Raw genomic sequence first — 13,874 nt, 5'->3', positions numbered from 1 at the left:
AATCTTTCATACGAAAACACTCCCCAAGATTTTCTTAAATTTGCGAATGGCCTCACTATCATTACCACAAACAACAAGATCATCAACATAAACTAAGACCCGTATCTCTACACTCCCACGTGTGTAGGTGAACAAAGAGTAGTCAGAATAAGACTGAACAAAACCAGCCTTTGCGAGAGCCGTAGATAGCTTCTCATACCAACATCTCGGAGCTTGTCGTAATCCATAAAGAGCTTTATGTAAGCGAAGTAATTTATTTGGAGATGAAGATGTAAAACCTTGCGGAAGCTTGATATACACTTCTTCGCGAAGATCACCATGAAAAAAAGCGTTGTGCACATCCATTTGATGCACTACCCAATTATTTGCAGCTACAAGACGTAACAAAGCTCTCACCGTTGTCATTTTGACAACCGGTGCAAAGGTTTCAGAAAAATCTTGACCAACAACTTGTCGATTTCCCAACACCACAAGTCGTGCCTTATAATGTTCAATACTCCCGTTAGAGTGATACTTAATTCTATAAACCCACATTGTATCAAGTGCAACTTTCCCGGGAGGCAAATCTGCGGCACTAAATGTTTTTGTTTCTTCAAGAGCTCCAACCTCTTTACCCATAGCATTCGTCCAACGCTTATCTTTGAGAGCCTCTTTAAAACTTTATGGCTCAACCGCTGCACTAATGGCTGCAAGAAACGCCTGATGCCGAGATGAAAACCGAGCGTCAGTGATAAAATCAGTGAGGGGATAAAGAGAGGTACCTTGGACCGTGTCACAATAATCGCTGGTGGAGAGGTCGGGAAGAACGTGATTAGCGGAGTTACTTGCCACTGCGTTGTATAACACATAATCTTTTAAACGAACAGACGGTATTTTCGCACATTTGCCCTGTCCCATGTCAGGTTCGGGCTGCAAGACAACAAAGTTCCGGTCAGTAGAACCATCAACAACCGCCGACGAACCAGACGGTAAAATGGGACCAACTTCAAGAATGGCACCATCAAGTTCGGCTGGACTAACTTCTTCTACTTCTGGTTCAACAACATTACCAACCAAACCACTATCCTGGGGACTCCCCCTATTTTCGGTGTTACTAACACTCCCCCTGATTCCAATAGTTGCTGACCCATCGACAAACCAATCAGTATCACATGTGTTGAATATAACATCATGAGGCAGTCCTGGTTCTGGCTGAGCAGAGAAGGGAAATTCATCCTCCTTGAATATTACGTCACGAGAGACAAAAAATTCATTGTTTTCCAAATCATATAATTTCCAACCTTTCTTACCGTACGGATACCCCACAAACACACACTTTCTACTACGAGGAACAAACTTGTCTTTGTCCCGAATCTGCTAATGTGCATAACACAATGAAACGAACACCTGCAAATCATCATACACCGGTTGTTGTCCAAATAGCACCTCATGCGGACATTTATTATGAAGCAGTTTTGTTGGCGTCAAATTGATAACATGTGCCGCATTTAAGACCGCTTCTACCCAAAATTTTGTAGGCAACTGAGCTTGAAATAACAAGGATCTTGCAACATTGAGGAGATGAAGATGCTTTCTTTCCACTCTACCATTCTGTTGCGGTGTGCCCACACAAGTCGTTTGATGGACAATACCTTTTTCCCTAAAGAAAGATGACAAACAAAGAAACTCTGTTCCATTATCGCTCCTAACCATTTTAACTGCCTTCCCAAACTGTTTTTCTAAATAGGCACAAAAGTTTTGAAAAACACTCTTAACCTCTGATTTTTCTAACAACAAAAACGTCCACACACTTTGGGAAAAATCATCCAAGATTGTCAAAAAATAATCTGCGCCATTGGAGGCTTTAATACGATACGGACCCCAAACATCAACATGAATTAAGGAAAAACACTTGCTTATTTTATTAATACTATCAGAAAACATCTCTCTAGTTTACTTAGCCCGAAAACATGTCTCACATGGACTTGGACTAGCAGAAACAGAAACACCGGAAAACAAAAGCATAGTAAATAAAACGGAAAACGAAGGATGTCCTAATCGTTGATGCCACATAACTCCATCAACTTTCCGAACTGTCTTGTTTACTCGAGCAGCTTGCACATCCGTAAAATAATAAACTCCATCACGTTTTTTCCCGGCTCCAATCAGCGTCCTCGAAAACCGGTCCTGTAAAACACACACCGCATCAGTGAAAAAGGCAAAACAGTTAGAATGCTTCAAAAGCTTTGAAACCGATACTAACGTGCAATTCAAATCAGGTACATATAACACATTGTATAAACTAATACGATCTGACAAACGAAACACGCCCGTTTATTTTGACAATGTCACACTTCCATCTGCAAAACCAATGGTATATGGAGAAGTGTTTTGGAGATTTGAAAGCACCGATAAATCTCCCATCATGTGATGTGAAGCTCTTGTATCAAGGATCACATCTCCGTATTTCTTACCCATTAGTTTGTCACTCCCACCATTTGATTTTTCTTTAAGTAGTTGCGAGAGTGCATGCAACATTTGTTCCGGAGTGAGGTCCGCGGAGACTGCATTAGGATTTGGGCTTGTTGTGTACGCAACATTCACTTGACCTCTTCCACGACCACCAAAATAACCACCGCGACCACCTCATCGTGATTGACCACGTCCTCCTCTACCGCCTCTCTCTGAAAACCATTCAGGATAACCCACAATCTGCCAACAAGAGTTCTTTTAATGCCCAGCTCTACCACAGTTAGAGCATAGTCTATCACGTCCTCTGTTTCCACTAGAGCCGTGAACTCCAAAATTACCTCCGTCACGAGACTCACGTCGAGTTCCACTTGATTCACCGTTTCCTTGCTCTAGGCGAGTCACAAACCCAACAACTTCATGTTGTTGTTCACGAGCTTTAGCTGAATTCAGTCTATCTTCTTCTCGAATAACTTTGCTATACGCCTTTCCGAGATCGGGCAACACGTCTGCTTCAATGATGGCAGTCACGACATGCCCAAACCTTGACTCGTCTAGTCCCATCACGAACTGATGAACTCGTTCTTCGTCTCTCTCCTTTTCATACGCTGCCGCTGCTCCACACGTACACGCCGGTAGAGGTCGATAGGTTTGGAGTTCTTCCCACATCTTAGCAAGTCGTCCATAATAGCCAATCACCGCTTGACCATCTTGTTTACATGCCGCCAGTTTAGCTATCAACTGATGAACACGCACCTTGTTCCCAACTGAGAACCGTTCCCTCAAATTTTTCCACAACTTGTGGGCATCATTGATGAACGTCACCGTCAATCTTACATGAGGCTCAATAGATGTCCTCAACCACCCTACTCTCATTGAGTTGACACTCAACCATGATTCGAGATCCGCATGTCCCTCACACGGCTTTTTCAGAGTCCCGTCAATGAAACCCGTTTTTCTCTTCGCTTGCAAAGCATTCAACATCTCCGTAGCCTACTCGTTATAATTATCACCCGTCAGTTGCACCGAGGTGATCAGCGCCCCTGGATTATCAGAAGCAAACACAGAGTAAGGTGACAAAGCAACACCTTTATCACCGGTCACGCCGGTTTCGACAATCTTCTTAGTGTCGTCCCCCATCGTACGAACAAGAGACTTTCGAAACTTCCAAACAAGAAACAAAACAGAAAGAAAAAATTAGAAACGAAAAAACTCAAAGAAATTTAGAAGCCTAGATCAGTTAGAAGGATCTATGCTCTGATACCATGTAAATATTAAATGAATGCTGTGTCTGTTGTTCACGAGTGCCTTGCGGCGTTTATATACAAGACTCGACAACTTTGATGAACCTTAGACGTGCTGACCAAGCTACTATACAAAATTGGTTATTCAATCTACTACCGAGGCCCAATATACAATACTCAACCCAATAGTTACCAATTGATCCATTTTTGTCACCACTCGACCAACGCCGGTTCACGAACATGCCATCCACTTCTTTTGAATTTCGAATTGGGAATGTGCTTTGTATGATTGCCCTTTGCCCACTCTTTCGTCTACTTGATATATTTGACTATAATACTCTTGTCTCCCTTACAAGTACCAAAATCTCATAAAAATGAGAATTATTAAACGTGATTCTCTCGTTTTATTTCGTTTCTATAGACATCTTTCGTGATTCTATGTTCCCCTCTTTGATATGATAGTAAATTATTTATGATGACTCTATTTGTTTTTATTTCTAACATTGAAGCAAAAGAAGAAAAACACAATCAATTAACTTAAATGAATGTATTTTCTGCCGCACTACTTATCAACTAGGTTTTACCCTGTGGTACACCATGGTCTATTATTTTGTTGATATATATATATTGTTAACGGTTGTAGGTATATTTTTGTAGAAACTCTTGATTCGCAAGTTGAGAATATACATTTTACGATTTGTTAGTTATGATTTAGGTATGAATGAAATGGCATATTCTTATTATGATTCTCAATTGATATTATTGGATTAATATTGTACATTTAAAGCTAATAAGATTTTACCAAATATGTAATCGTTTGTTAAACGCAAATTTGATATTTCCTAAGATGTATTCATCTTGAATTAGTTGCTATATTATAGGGATGTGATTGAGGATGTGATTACATAATTTGGGTTATTAATTCTTTTTGTCAAACACGGTCCTAAAAATTCGGCATGCAAATTAGATCTTTCCTAAGATATAATGGCCATTAATTGGCATTAATTGGATGTAAATAAGTATGCTATGGATTAAAAACCGGCCCAAAATATTCGGCAATCTTAAGGAGGATCCAGATAATTGAATCAATTATAATTTTAGTTAAAAACCCGACCCAAAGTTGGCAAAAAGTGATGACACCCTATTGTACTCCAAAAATGTATCCCGAGCTCTATATGTGGATACACTTGTTTGGTTACCAATATCCTAAGACAATTTTTAATATATATCCGTTTATAAAAATTCAAATCACATTATATGCTGAAAAAAATCTAAAATTTTATTAACTTTATGTATTAAATAGTAATTAAAATAATTAAATATAAGATTAAATAAAAATGAAAAGAGAATTATATTTTAATCTAACATATTGATTTAAATTAGATAGATATATTTTAGGAAATTAATATTATCAAATAAGGAAATGATTGTGTTTGGTTGTAAGGATTGTAGAGAATTTAGTTTAGACTTGTTTGGATACAAAGATAAGAGAGAATGACACAAAAATGTACTTCAAAAATGTTAAGATAGATGGGATCATGAAAATTATTCCATTTGTTTAACAAAAAATATTATTTTGACACAAAGTTTTTTTAAAATTGAATTTTATATCTATGCTTTTATTTAATATGTGATTAATGATTTAGATTCGATGTAAATTAAGAAATTTATTATAAAAAAAGAATGTATTCTTTTTTTTTTTGTCAAAAAAAAAAAATATATACATTCTAGAATGATAGATTTTGTGAAACGCAGAGAGTGTTACATATAATTTACAAAAACAAAAAATATTGAATGGCAAGTATATAAATGTAACCATTTGTTGTAAATATATACAAAAGTCAGTATATAAAATTGGAAAAGAAAAAAAAAATCTTCTTTTTTGATTATAGGATCTATATATGGATGTTCCTTGATAGCTTATAATCATCATGATTCATGCATTAACCAATGCTCGAGAGGACGATTCCCATGCTCATGAATAATAGAATTTAAAATCATCTGCCCTTCTTAATTACATGTTCCTTTGGTTCAAAGTTATGTATACCTTAGCCGAAATGAGTATGGAAACATTAGAATATTGTATTATTAACATGCTTATCTGTAGTTTTTCAATCCATACTTTCGTTAAATTGATGGGTAATGGTGCTAATCATTATAATTTGTTTATTTATTCAAGATTGGTGGCCACCCTCTGGTCCAAATTTATTGATTTTAAAGTCGACATACATAAATTATTCTATGGTCTCTTTGCATCAAAACCTTGATCTATAGATTAATAACGTCGAGCCCCTTAAAAAAACAATCTCATGCTCAGGTTTTGTCTCATAGTACAATGTAGTTTAGCTAGGAAAAAAGGTGGTTAAGATCCACTACACTAAGCAAAGTTATGGACATTTTATTTGTATATGTAAATATTACACGCAAACATAAAGTATATAAGTATGGTTAGATTTTGTTAGGAACCTAAAATGCAAAATTAGATCACATAGATGAGAATTTAAATTTAAAGGAATGACTTTAACCACATGATTAACGAAGGATTGAGGAAACTGAAGAGATCGAAGCTGACTTTCTCTCCCAAACACAAGTCCCGAGGTCAACTAAAAGCAGCATGAACCTTCTTATTAACCGGATCTCACCAACTTTCTATTCCTAAAAGAAGCAATATCCACAGGTTTGATGTTTGGTTCGCGAAGATTCTGACCATTCAAACCGTTTTCGGCGAAATTCAAATCATTTGCTCGCCGTGTACAACCACCTCTACCTGCTAGCATGGATCTCTCGGGTAACCCTGTCTTTCATCTTTTTGTTTAAGCTCAGCTCATGTCTGTTTCCGTTAACCGGTACGAACTTTTTAAGCTTTGAAACGATATCAAAACCCAAAACCTTGAAACCTGCTTACTCCTAAAGTTTTTATGGACCAACCTGCAACCACAAATGACAAACCGTTACTCAGCCCTCCAGAAGGATAAAAGACTGGAAAGAGGATACTCTCATCCTCCCTGCAAACGCATCAGAGCCCCAGAACTAGATACTTCAACCCTGATTGAAGAAAATGCCCTTACCCTCATGGGAAGACTGACAAACCCCTCAGTGCAGAGGTTGTATGCCCTGTTTCCCTTCCTCACTAACAGATGGACCCTAAGGGGTAAAGCTACAAGCGCTGACCTAGGAAGAGGCTGCTTCCAGTTCAAATTCGAATACGAAGAAGATCTACAAAAAGTACTTGAAAATAGACCCTACCACTTTGATCAATGGATGGTCATCCTTCAAAAATGGGAACCTGTGATCTCTGAAACCTTCCCATCTATGATTCCCTTTTGGATCGAAGTGCAAGGACTACCTTAACATTATTGGCAGCGAGAGATGCTGCAAACAATCGGTGATGAGCTAGGAAAGGTTATGGAGATGGAAATAACAATTGCTACTGCAAAAGTCAAAGTCCTGATCAATGGCTTGCAACCACTAACCAAGGAGACGGTCGTAGAATTTGCAAATGGGAGTGAAGCTCTCGTTCATCTGGATTACAAGAACCTTAAAAACCACTGTCACCACTGCCAAAAACTAACTCACGAGGAAAAAGCATGCCCGGGAGTTCAGATAAAAGAGATAGGAAACCCTGTATCCTATGCAACCCCCTCACACCCTCCAGCGGTGGTGCATAGGAACTACTACACATCGGAAGACAACTTTAGAGCACCCTCCCAGTCAAAACCCAATGACCACCCTGCAGGAAGCTGTAGCCACATATCTTACAGAGAGAGAGTGGACCGTAACCACTCGGTTCAACCTAGGTCTAATGCCTATCAAAGCTACATCTCAGGAAGCAAGAGGAAATACGACGATAGGGCCCCCACTGAAAACAGAAGCTACCGCCCTAGATCCCATGACTCTCGTTCATATGGTTATAGGAGATCTCCCCCGAGGCCCCTCGAACACCAAAGCAGAGGAATCTCAAACCGAGGGCCTAGGTCGTCTCATGGAACCCTGTCCCCAAACTTCCAGTGGAGAGAAAAGTCAACCCCAAGAGAACTTAACTGGTCTGAATCCTCTGAAACTCCTAGATCCAGGAGACCACATCTAGAGCGACTCCCACCCTTTGAACCGCAATCTACTGACCCCGATGCCATACCTTCAACAGATGAAGTCATGGGAGAACTACGGGACGTTACCATACAATATACAACCTGTTCGGATCCAACTGAAAGCATGTCAAGGAAACAGAGAGTCATTCAAGGGGAGAATCGAGGTATGATGGCAGAAACAGCTGCTGGAATCATTGCGGCAGCCACCCAAGCAAATCTTACTCCCCAACCACCAACAACTGAAACCCTGGAGGTCCCAGAATTATCTCCTGATCTTCCTCTCCATCCCGCTGATATCTCAGACCAACCTGCAGCACCAAGAAAGAAAAGAGGAAGACTTCCACTGAACAAATCTACTAATAGAAGCCCCCTAAACCTACGAGGAGAAAAGTCGAGCAAGAGAAACAAAACCTTAATTCATAACTCTCCAAATAGACGCCATAACTCCGGAAAGTCAAATCAATCGAGGAATACCAACTCCCCAACAAACAACCAAGATCAGGGTAGAAATGACAAAAACTTTGGATATGAAGCAGGGCCCTCTTCCACTCGCAATCCTCCTCAAATGCCTATCATACCAGTCATAGTAAAGAGCAATCGGGGTTTTCACAAAGCCCCCCCCCACCTCTTCCTTAAAGATTGCAAGCTGGAACTGTTGTGGTTTGGGGAATCCCACAACAGTCCGACGACTAAAGGAGATGAATCGACAATTATCTCCAGATATAATGTTTCTCATGGAAACAAAAAACCCTGATGATGTGGTTCTCACAACCACACAACCCCTTGGCTTCACAAAAATGAAACTGGTTTCTCCTCACAGTCCAGGTGGTGGAGGACTCGCTCTGCTCTAGAAGGAAAACATCAAACTCCAAATCCTAGCTGAGAACCAAAACTACATTGACACTCAGGTGAAAGCTGAAGGAAAAGCTTTCTTCGCATCATTCATCTACGGGGAACCTGACAAAACAAAGCGAAAAGGCATTTGGGATCAATTATCACTTGTTGGAAGAACCAGATCAGAAGCATGGATCCTAACAGGAGACTTTAACGATATCATAGACTTTTCTGAGAAATCTGGTGGACCATAACGCCCTGAAGGATCCTTCATCGACCTTAGAACCTTCATGTTAGAATGTGACCTTTTCGACCTTCGCCATTCAGGAAACTTCTTATCATGGAGAGGCAAACGTCACGACCACCTAGTCTTCTATCGACTGGATCGTGCAATTTCAAACAGTGAATGGGCAACCTCTTACCCATCCGGCATAAGTGAGTACCTTCGCTTCGAAGGCTCTGACCACAGACCAATTATCACTTACTTTGATCTAAAAAGAAAGAAGGGCAAGGGCTTATTTCGGTATGACAGAAGACTGAAATCAAACGAAGAAGTATCCAGATTGATCGAGGAAAACTGAGACCCTGCAATCTCAGAGGAGGTGGACCTTAAGATAAGCAGAATCAAAAGTGCTCTAATCAAATGGGCAAAAGAAAAACACGTCAATAGCCAAAAAAGAATAATTGAATGCAAGGAGAAGCTAGACCTTGCCATGTTTGAGACTCACAAACCCAACTGATATCACCAAAATAACAGAGGATCTAGAAAAGACATATGGCGAGGAAGAGGAGTTCTGAAAACAGCGTAGTCGCCAACTTTGGCTCACCTTAGGGGACCGAAATACAGGCTACTTCCATGCCTTCACAAAAGGAAGAAGAACTATTAATAAGTTCGCTGTTTTAGAGGATGATGTGGGGCAAACTTACTATGAGGAACCCAAAATCCTAATAGTTACTACTGAATACTACCAAACTCTTTTCACCTCTACAGTTGGAGATAGTTGGTCAACCCTGCATATCTGAGGAAACCAACGAGATAAATGATAACTGATAAATGTTAAAAGAATACTTATAGAATACTTAATAATAAAAATAAATCAGTGTATGAAATAGGAAATGTAATATACATTTATATAACTTACTCCAAATTTCTATCATATACATATATAAGAAAAAAATTACAAAAATATAAATAAGGTAATTTCGTGAAGATAAGTTATACTAGCCTTTTATTAAAAAAAGAAAAGAGAGAGAAAGAAAAGATAAGTTATAGTATAACCGTGGAAGAGTATCTAAAAATCAGAAAGAAAACAAATGTGTGAAGAATAAAGGGGCAAATTTGGAAGCTAGCCTTTTGTCTTGGGACGGACAGAACATAACACAACAATAGTGAAGCTGAGAGATTCACGCGACTCATTTAAGCCACCAATAATGAGTTTTTTTTTTCCTTTTCTGATTGAGCAACCAAAAAAGCACACATTTGAATTTAAAGAAAAATCATTTTACACTAATTTTCTAGTTTTTGTTTTTTAAAATAAAAAGTTAAGTAGTCTACTGCAAAATTAAAAGAGAGTGGTGAAAAAGATAAAAAAGAAAAAGGAGGAATCAATTATAGACATTATTGAGTTTTGTTTTTTTTTTTTTTCCTTTTTTGCTCATCCGAGAAGACGATGATGTCGTTTTGATGAGTTCACATGTTGTTTTCGCTAGACAACCTTAAAAAGAAAGAAAACAAGCTTTCCTCTTCTTCTTCTTCTTCTCACTCAGAGTTTTTCTTTTATAGAAAATAAAGGGAAAAAACAAAAAATGGGAATGGGAAGGTATCAGAAATCTACAACTTCTTCTTCTTCTGGTGTTTCAGCGAGATGGGTTTTTTTTCTCTGCGTTTCTAGCTTCGTTCTTGGTGTTCTTGTCGTTAACAGGTTCTTTCATTCTCTCTCTCTCAGATTTTTCAATGCTAATGCTGCGGATTCTTGGTCTTGTTTTGTATGGGTAACTAATGCTAATGCTTCAAAAGGGGGGTTTTTTATGTAGATGTAGCTTCAAAAGTCTGCAACTTTGTCACTTTCTACTGTATCTTCTGTCTTCACATTGGTGAATCTGGAACATTCTGATGCTGAATTATGTTTATTCTAGTGAAAAGATTATGTTTTCTTTTCTTTTTTCTTTGTAGTGGTTCTGTCTTTTGTGCAAGTAGCTTTAGTACAAGTAGATTTGTCAAGTTAGGCAATTGTTATTTTAGCTAGTAATCCCTTTTTGGTTGATTAATCCTAGCTTCTTCTGATCTTACTTACATCTGTTTCTTTCTTTTAGGCTTTTGGGGACATCTGAGACCGTAGATGGCATTGAGAGAGCTTTACCTCTGCAAAATGATCAAGCCAGGTCACTTCATCCTCTTATTGATTGTGAGAGCAAGGCAAGTAGATGATGACATATTGTGTGTTTTACATCACCTGTTGATCTGTTCCAGTTTTATTGCAAAATTAAATCTTGACTTTGGCATTGTTCTTCTTCTTTTATCCAGGAAGGTGACATTCTGTCTCGAGTTTCACATACTCATGATGTTATCAAGTAAAGTGCCTTTATTTGTCTCACTGAAACATGATGTTATGATATGATATTATTAGAGATAGGCTTTGTAGTTACATTTTAAATTCATTTTGCTATTTCATGTACCAGGACATTAGACAAGACAATTTCTTCGCTTGAGGTAGAGTTAGCTACAGCTCGAGCAGCAAGATCTGGTGGTGGAGATGGATCTCCAACTGTTGCAAAATCAGAGGCAGACAAATCGAACAAGATTCGGCCTCGGATGTTCTTTGTGGTGGGAATCATGACTGCTTTCAGTAGCAGAAAACGAAGAGACTCGATAAGAGGAACCTGGCTTCCTAAAGGTTCAACAAGAACCGAACCAGCTCTTCTAAAGCTCCCATATATAGCAGATGATGTGACAAAAAGATTGAATCTTGCTTTACTTTTTGCAGGGGAGGAATTGAAAAGATTAGAGACAGAGAAGGGAATCATTATGCGATTTGTCATAGGTCACAGGTAGAGTTTTCTTAATTTGGTTTCCAAAACATTTACTAAACAGTAAATAATATTGACTGTTATACTTTGATATGGATAACTATAATTCTAAAATAGTTCTTCTCCTGGAGGAGTCTTGGACCACACCATTGAAGCTGAAGAAGAACAACATAAAGACTTCTTTCGCCTGGTAGCTTTGATTTGTAGCGCTAGCTCTGTTGTCCTTTTCCCTTAGTTGATAATATCTAATAAATAGTGGAATATCTCGCAGAACCACATAGAAGGTTATCATGAATTATCAACTAAAACCCAAATATACTTCTCATCTGCTGTTGCAAAATGGGATGCAGACTTCTACGTCAAAGTGGATGATGATGTTCACGTAAATCTCGGTTAGTTACATAAAATGCATATTAAAATACGTACTGTTCCAAGAAAAAGCTTAACTAAAGTTTAAGTTATAATTATTCAGGAATGCTTGGTTCTACATTGGCTCGCCATAGATGGAAACCGCGAGTGTACATTGGTTGCATGAAGTCTGGACCTGTCCTTGCTCAAAAGTAAGTCTGTCACAAGCTCTCATGTTTCTACGCAGATCAGGAGTTGACTCTTTTTTTTTTTCCGGATTATTGTGCTGCAGAGGAGTCAAATACCATGAGCCAGAATATTGGAAGTTTGGTGAAGAAGGAAACAAGTACTTCAGACACGCTACTGGACAAATCTATGCCATCTCCAAAGATTTAGCAACTTATATCTCAGTGAACCGGTGAGCTCTCCTCTCTCAGCTCACAGACTCTTGTTTACAATCATCCTCAATCCTCATCCCAAATTGACTCATGTCACCCACGGTCTCTTTTCAGGCGACTACTTCACAAGTATGCAAATGAAGATGTCTCTTTAGGTTCTTGGTTCATTGGTCTCGATGTTGAACATATGGATGATAGAAGCCTCTGCTGCGGAACACCCTTGGGTAAAAAGATAAAAATCTGGCTAGCTCGTAACAGAGTAGGTAAAAAAGGTTTATTAATGACTACTGTGTGTGCAGATTGTGAATGGAAGGGTCAAGCAGGAAACCCTTGCGCAGCATCCTTCGACTGGAGCTGTAGCGGAATCTGCAAATCTGTGGATAGAATGCTTCAAGTACACCAACGTTGTGGAGAAGGCGATGGAGCAATTTGGCACACAAGTTTCTAATTATTTTTATCTTCTTTCTTCAATGTATAGTTTCAGCTTCTTCTTCTTCTTATGGATCAATTAGTATAGAGGTTCTGTCATTATGATTCATGTTCATGTTCAAACATCACATGCATCATCTAAGCCTCAATTTTTGCCTCCTAAACCCTAAAAATTCTTGCAAAAGTTTGATGCTTTTGGAGGATATCGATTCTTGAAGAACAGGGAAAAAAAATCATTCTTTTCTTTAATACAAATTCATGAATTAATAAAACGAGACAAGAGCAATTTGCAATCAAACCAATGAATCAATCACTATGAAGGATGATTCGCATCAAGAAATTGAATAATTCCAAAATTGTATTTACATACGAGAATTATCGAAAACAAAACCAAAAAAAAAAAAAGAAATCGTAAAATCTTGATTTTGTGATCAAGAACGAACTATGGTCTCGAAGCAATGAAGGCCATCGAGCTCAACAGCAAACCTCGGTGTCTTGGTCGCCAAATCCATGTTCTTGGAAGCTTTTTCATCTTTCTTGGCTGAGAAAGACGCGTTTTGACCGCCGCCACGGCCGCAAGAAGAAGTAGCGTTGCGTTCAGAGCGGTGGACATAAGGATCAGCGGTAACTTTCTTCCCCATAATCTCAACACACATGGCGTCAAAGGCACTAAACATCGAATTCATTATCACAATTCACAACGAATTGTTAAAAGAAGAAAGAAAAAAAGATCTTTGAATGGGTTTATTATGTTTATGTGAAAGGAACAAAAACAATATAAAGTGTTTATATAGAAAAGTCTTTTTTTAATAAAGACGCGACGAAACAAGACCGTGTTGGATGAGGAAAGAGAAGAATCCTAGTTGGATCCGAGTTAGTTCAAAGTTAGAAATTTTCCACTTTAGTTTTCGGCGAGTTTGACCTTATTTTCTCAATTGGTTTAGCGTGAGATGTGGCCACTTGACAAAGACGACCTTACATATTTTTTAGATTGGACTTAATTTATAATCAAATTAATTAATGGTAAATTGGTAACCTTTTAACTTTTAATAGAAGAG

At 38.5% G+C, this 13,874-nt stretch overlaps 2 protein-coding genes and 1 pseudogene across 3 annotated transcripts; 1 reads left to right on the top strand and 2 right to left on the bottom strand.

Moving 5' to 3' along the window:
* Positions 1-2,012: 2,012 nt before the first annotated feature.
* Positions 2,013-3,588, bottom strand: LOC147928323 (uncharacterized; annotated as a pseudogene).
* Positions 3,589-10,029: 6,441 nt separating this feature from the next.
* Positions 10,030-12,980, top strand: LOC104741886 (beta-1,6-galactosyltransferase GALT31A). 2 transcript variants are annotated; one of them, XM_010462814.3, is made up of 11 exons: positions 10,030-10,536; positions 10,928-11,030; positions 11,139-11,185; positions 11,294-11,508; positions 11,599-11,662; positions 11,759-11,831; positions 11,913-12,033; positions 12,114-12,201; positions 12,282-12,407; positions 12,502-12,611; positions 12,687-12,980. In XM_010462814.3, exons 1-11 carry the CDS (start codon positions 10,421-10,423, stop codon positions 12,833-12,835), a joined length of 1,212 nt encoding a protein of 403 aa, XP_010461116.1. In that variant the 5' UTR covers positions 10,030-10,420; the 3' UTR covers positions 12,836-12,980. The 2 variants fall into 2 exon arrangements, with proteins under 2 accessions (XP_010461116.1, XP_087339120.1); XM_087482994.1 differs by having other exon boundaries at positions 10,928-11,034; positions 11,143-11,185.
* Positions 12,981-13,042: 62 nt separating this feature from the next.
* On the bottom strand, positions 13,043-13,604 carry LOC104741885 (uncharacterized). Its single transcript, XM_010462812.3, has one exon. It carries the CDS (start codon positions 13,500-13,502, stop codon positions 13,248-13,250), a length of 255 nt encoding a protein of 84 aa, XP_010461114.1. The 5' UTR covers positions 13,503-13,604; the 3' UTR covers positions 13,043-13,247.
* Positions 13,605-13,874: the final 270 nt, after the last annotated feature.

Source organism: Camelina sativa, chromosome 14 (assembly GCF_030686135.1).
Source record: "Camelina sativa cultivar CO46 ecotype springtype chromosome 14, ASM3068613v1".
In the NCBI taxonomy this organism is placed as follows: Eukaryota; Viridiplantae; Streptophyta; class Magnoliopsida; order Brassicales; family Brassicaceae; genus Camelina; species Camelina sativa.
Note: the sequence above shows the minus strand (reverse complement) of the source record. Positions and strands in the feature narration are given on the sequence as shown.

What these genes read in the sequence shown, in the direction of transcription:
- LOC104741886 (XM_010462814.3), top strand. Translation starts at nt 10,421, where the DNA reads ATGGGAATGGGAAGGTATCAGAAATCTACAACTTCTTCTTCTTCTGGT. An exon ending in CATACTCATGATGTTATCAA is followed by an intron (nt 11,186 to 11,293) that starts GTAAAGTGCCTT and finishes TTCATGTACCAG; the next exon opens with GACATTAGACAAGACAATTT. An exon ending in CGATTTGTCATAGGTCACAG is followed by an intron (nt 11,663 to 11,758) that starts GTAGAGTTTTCT and finishes ATTCTAAAATAG; the next exon opens with TTCTTCTCCTGGAGGAGTCT.
- LOC104741885 (XM_010462812.3), bottom strand. Translation starts at nt 13,502, where the DNA reads ATGAATTCGATGTTTAGTGCCTTTGACGCCATGTGTGTTGAGATTATG.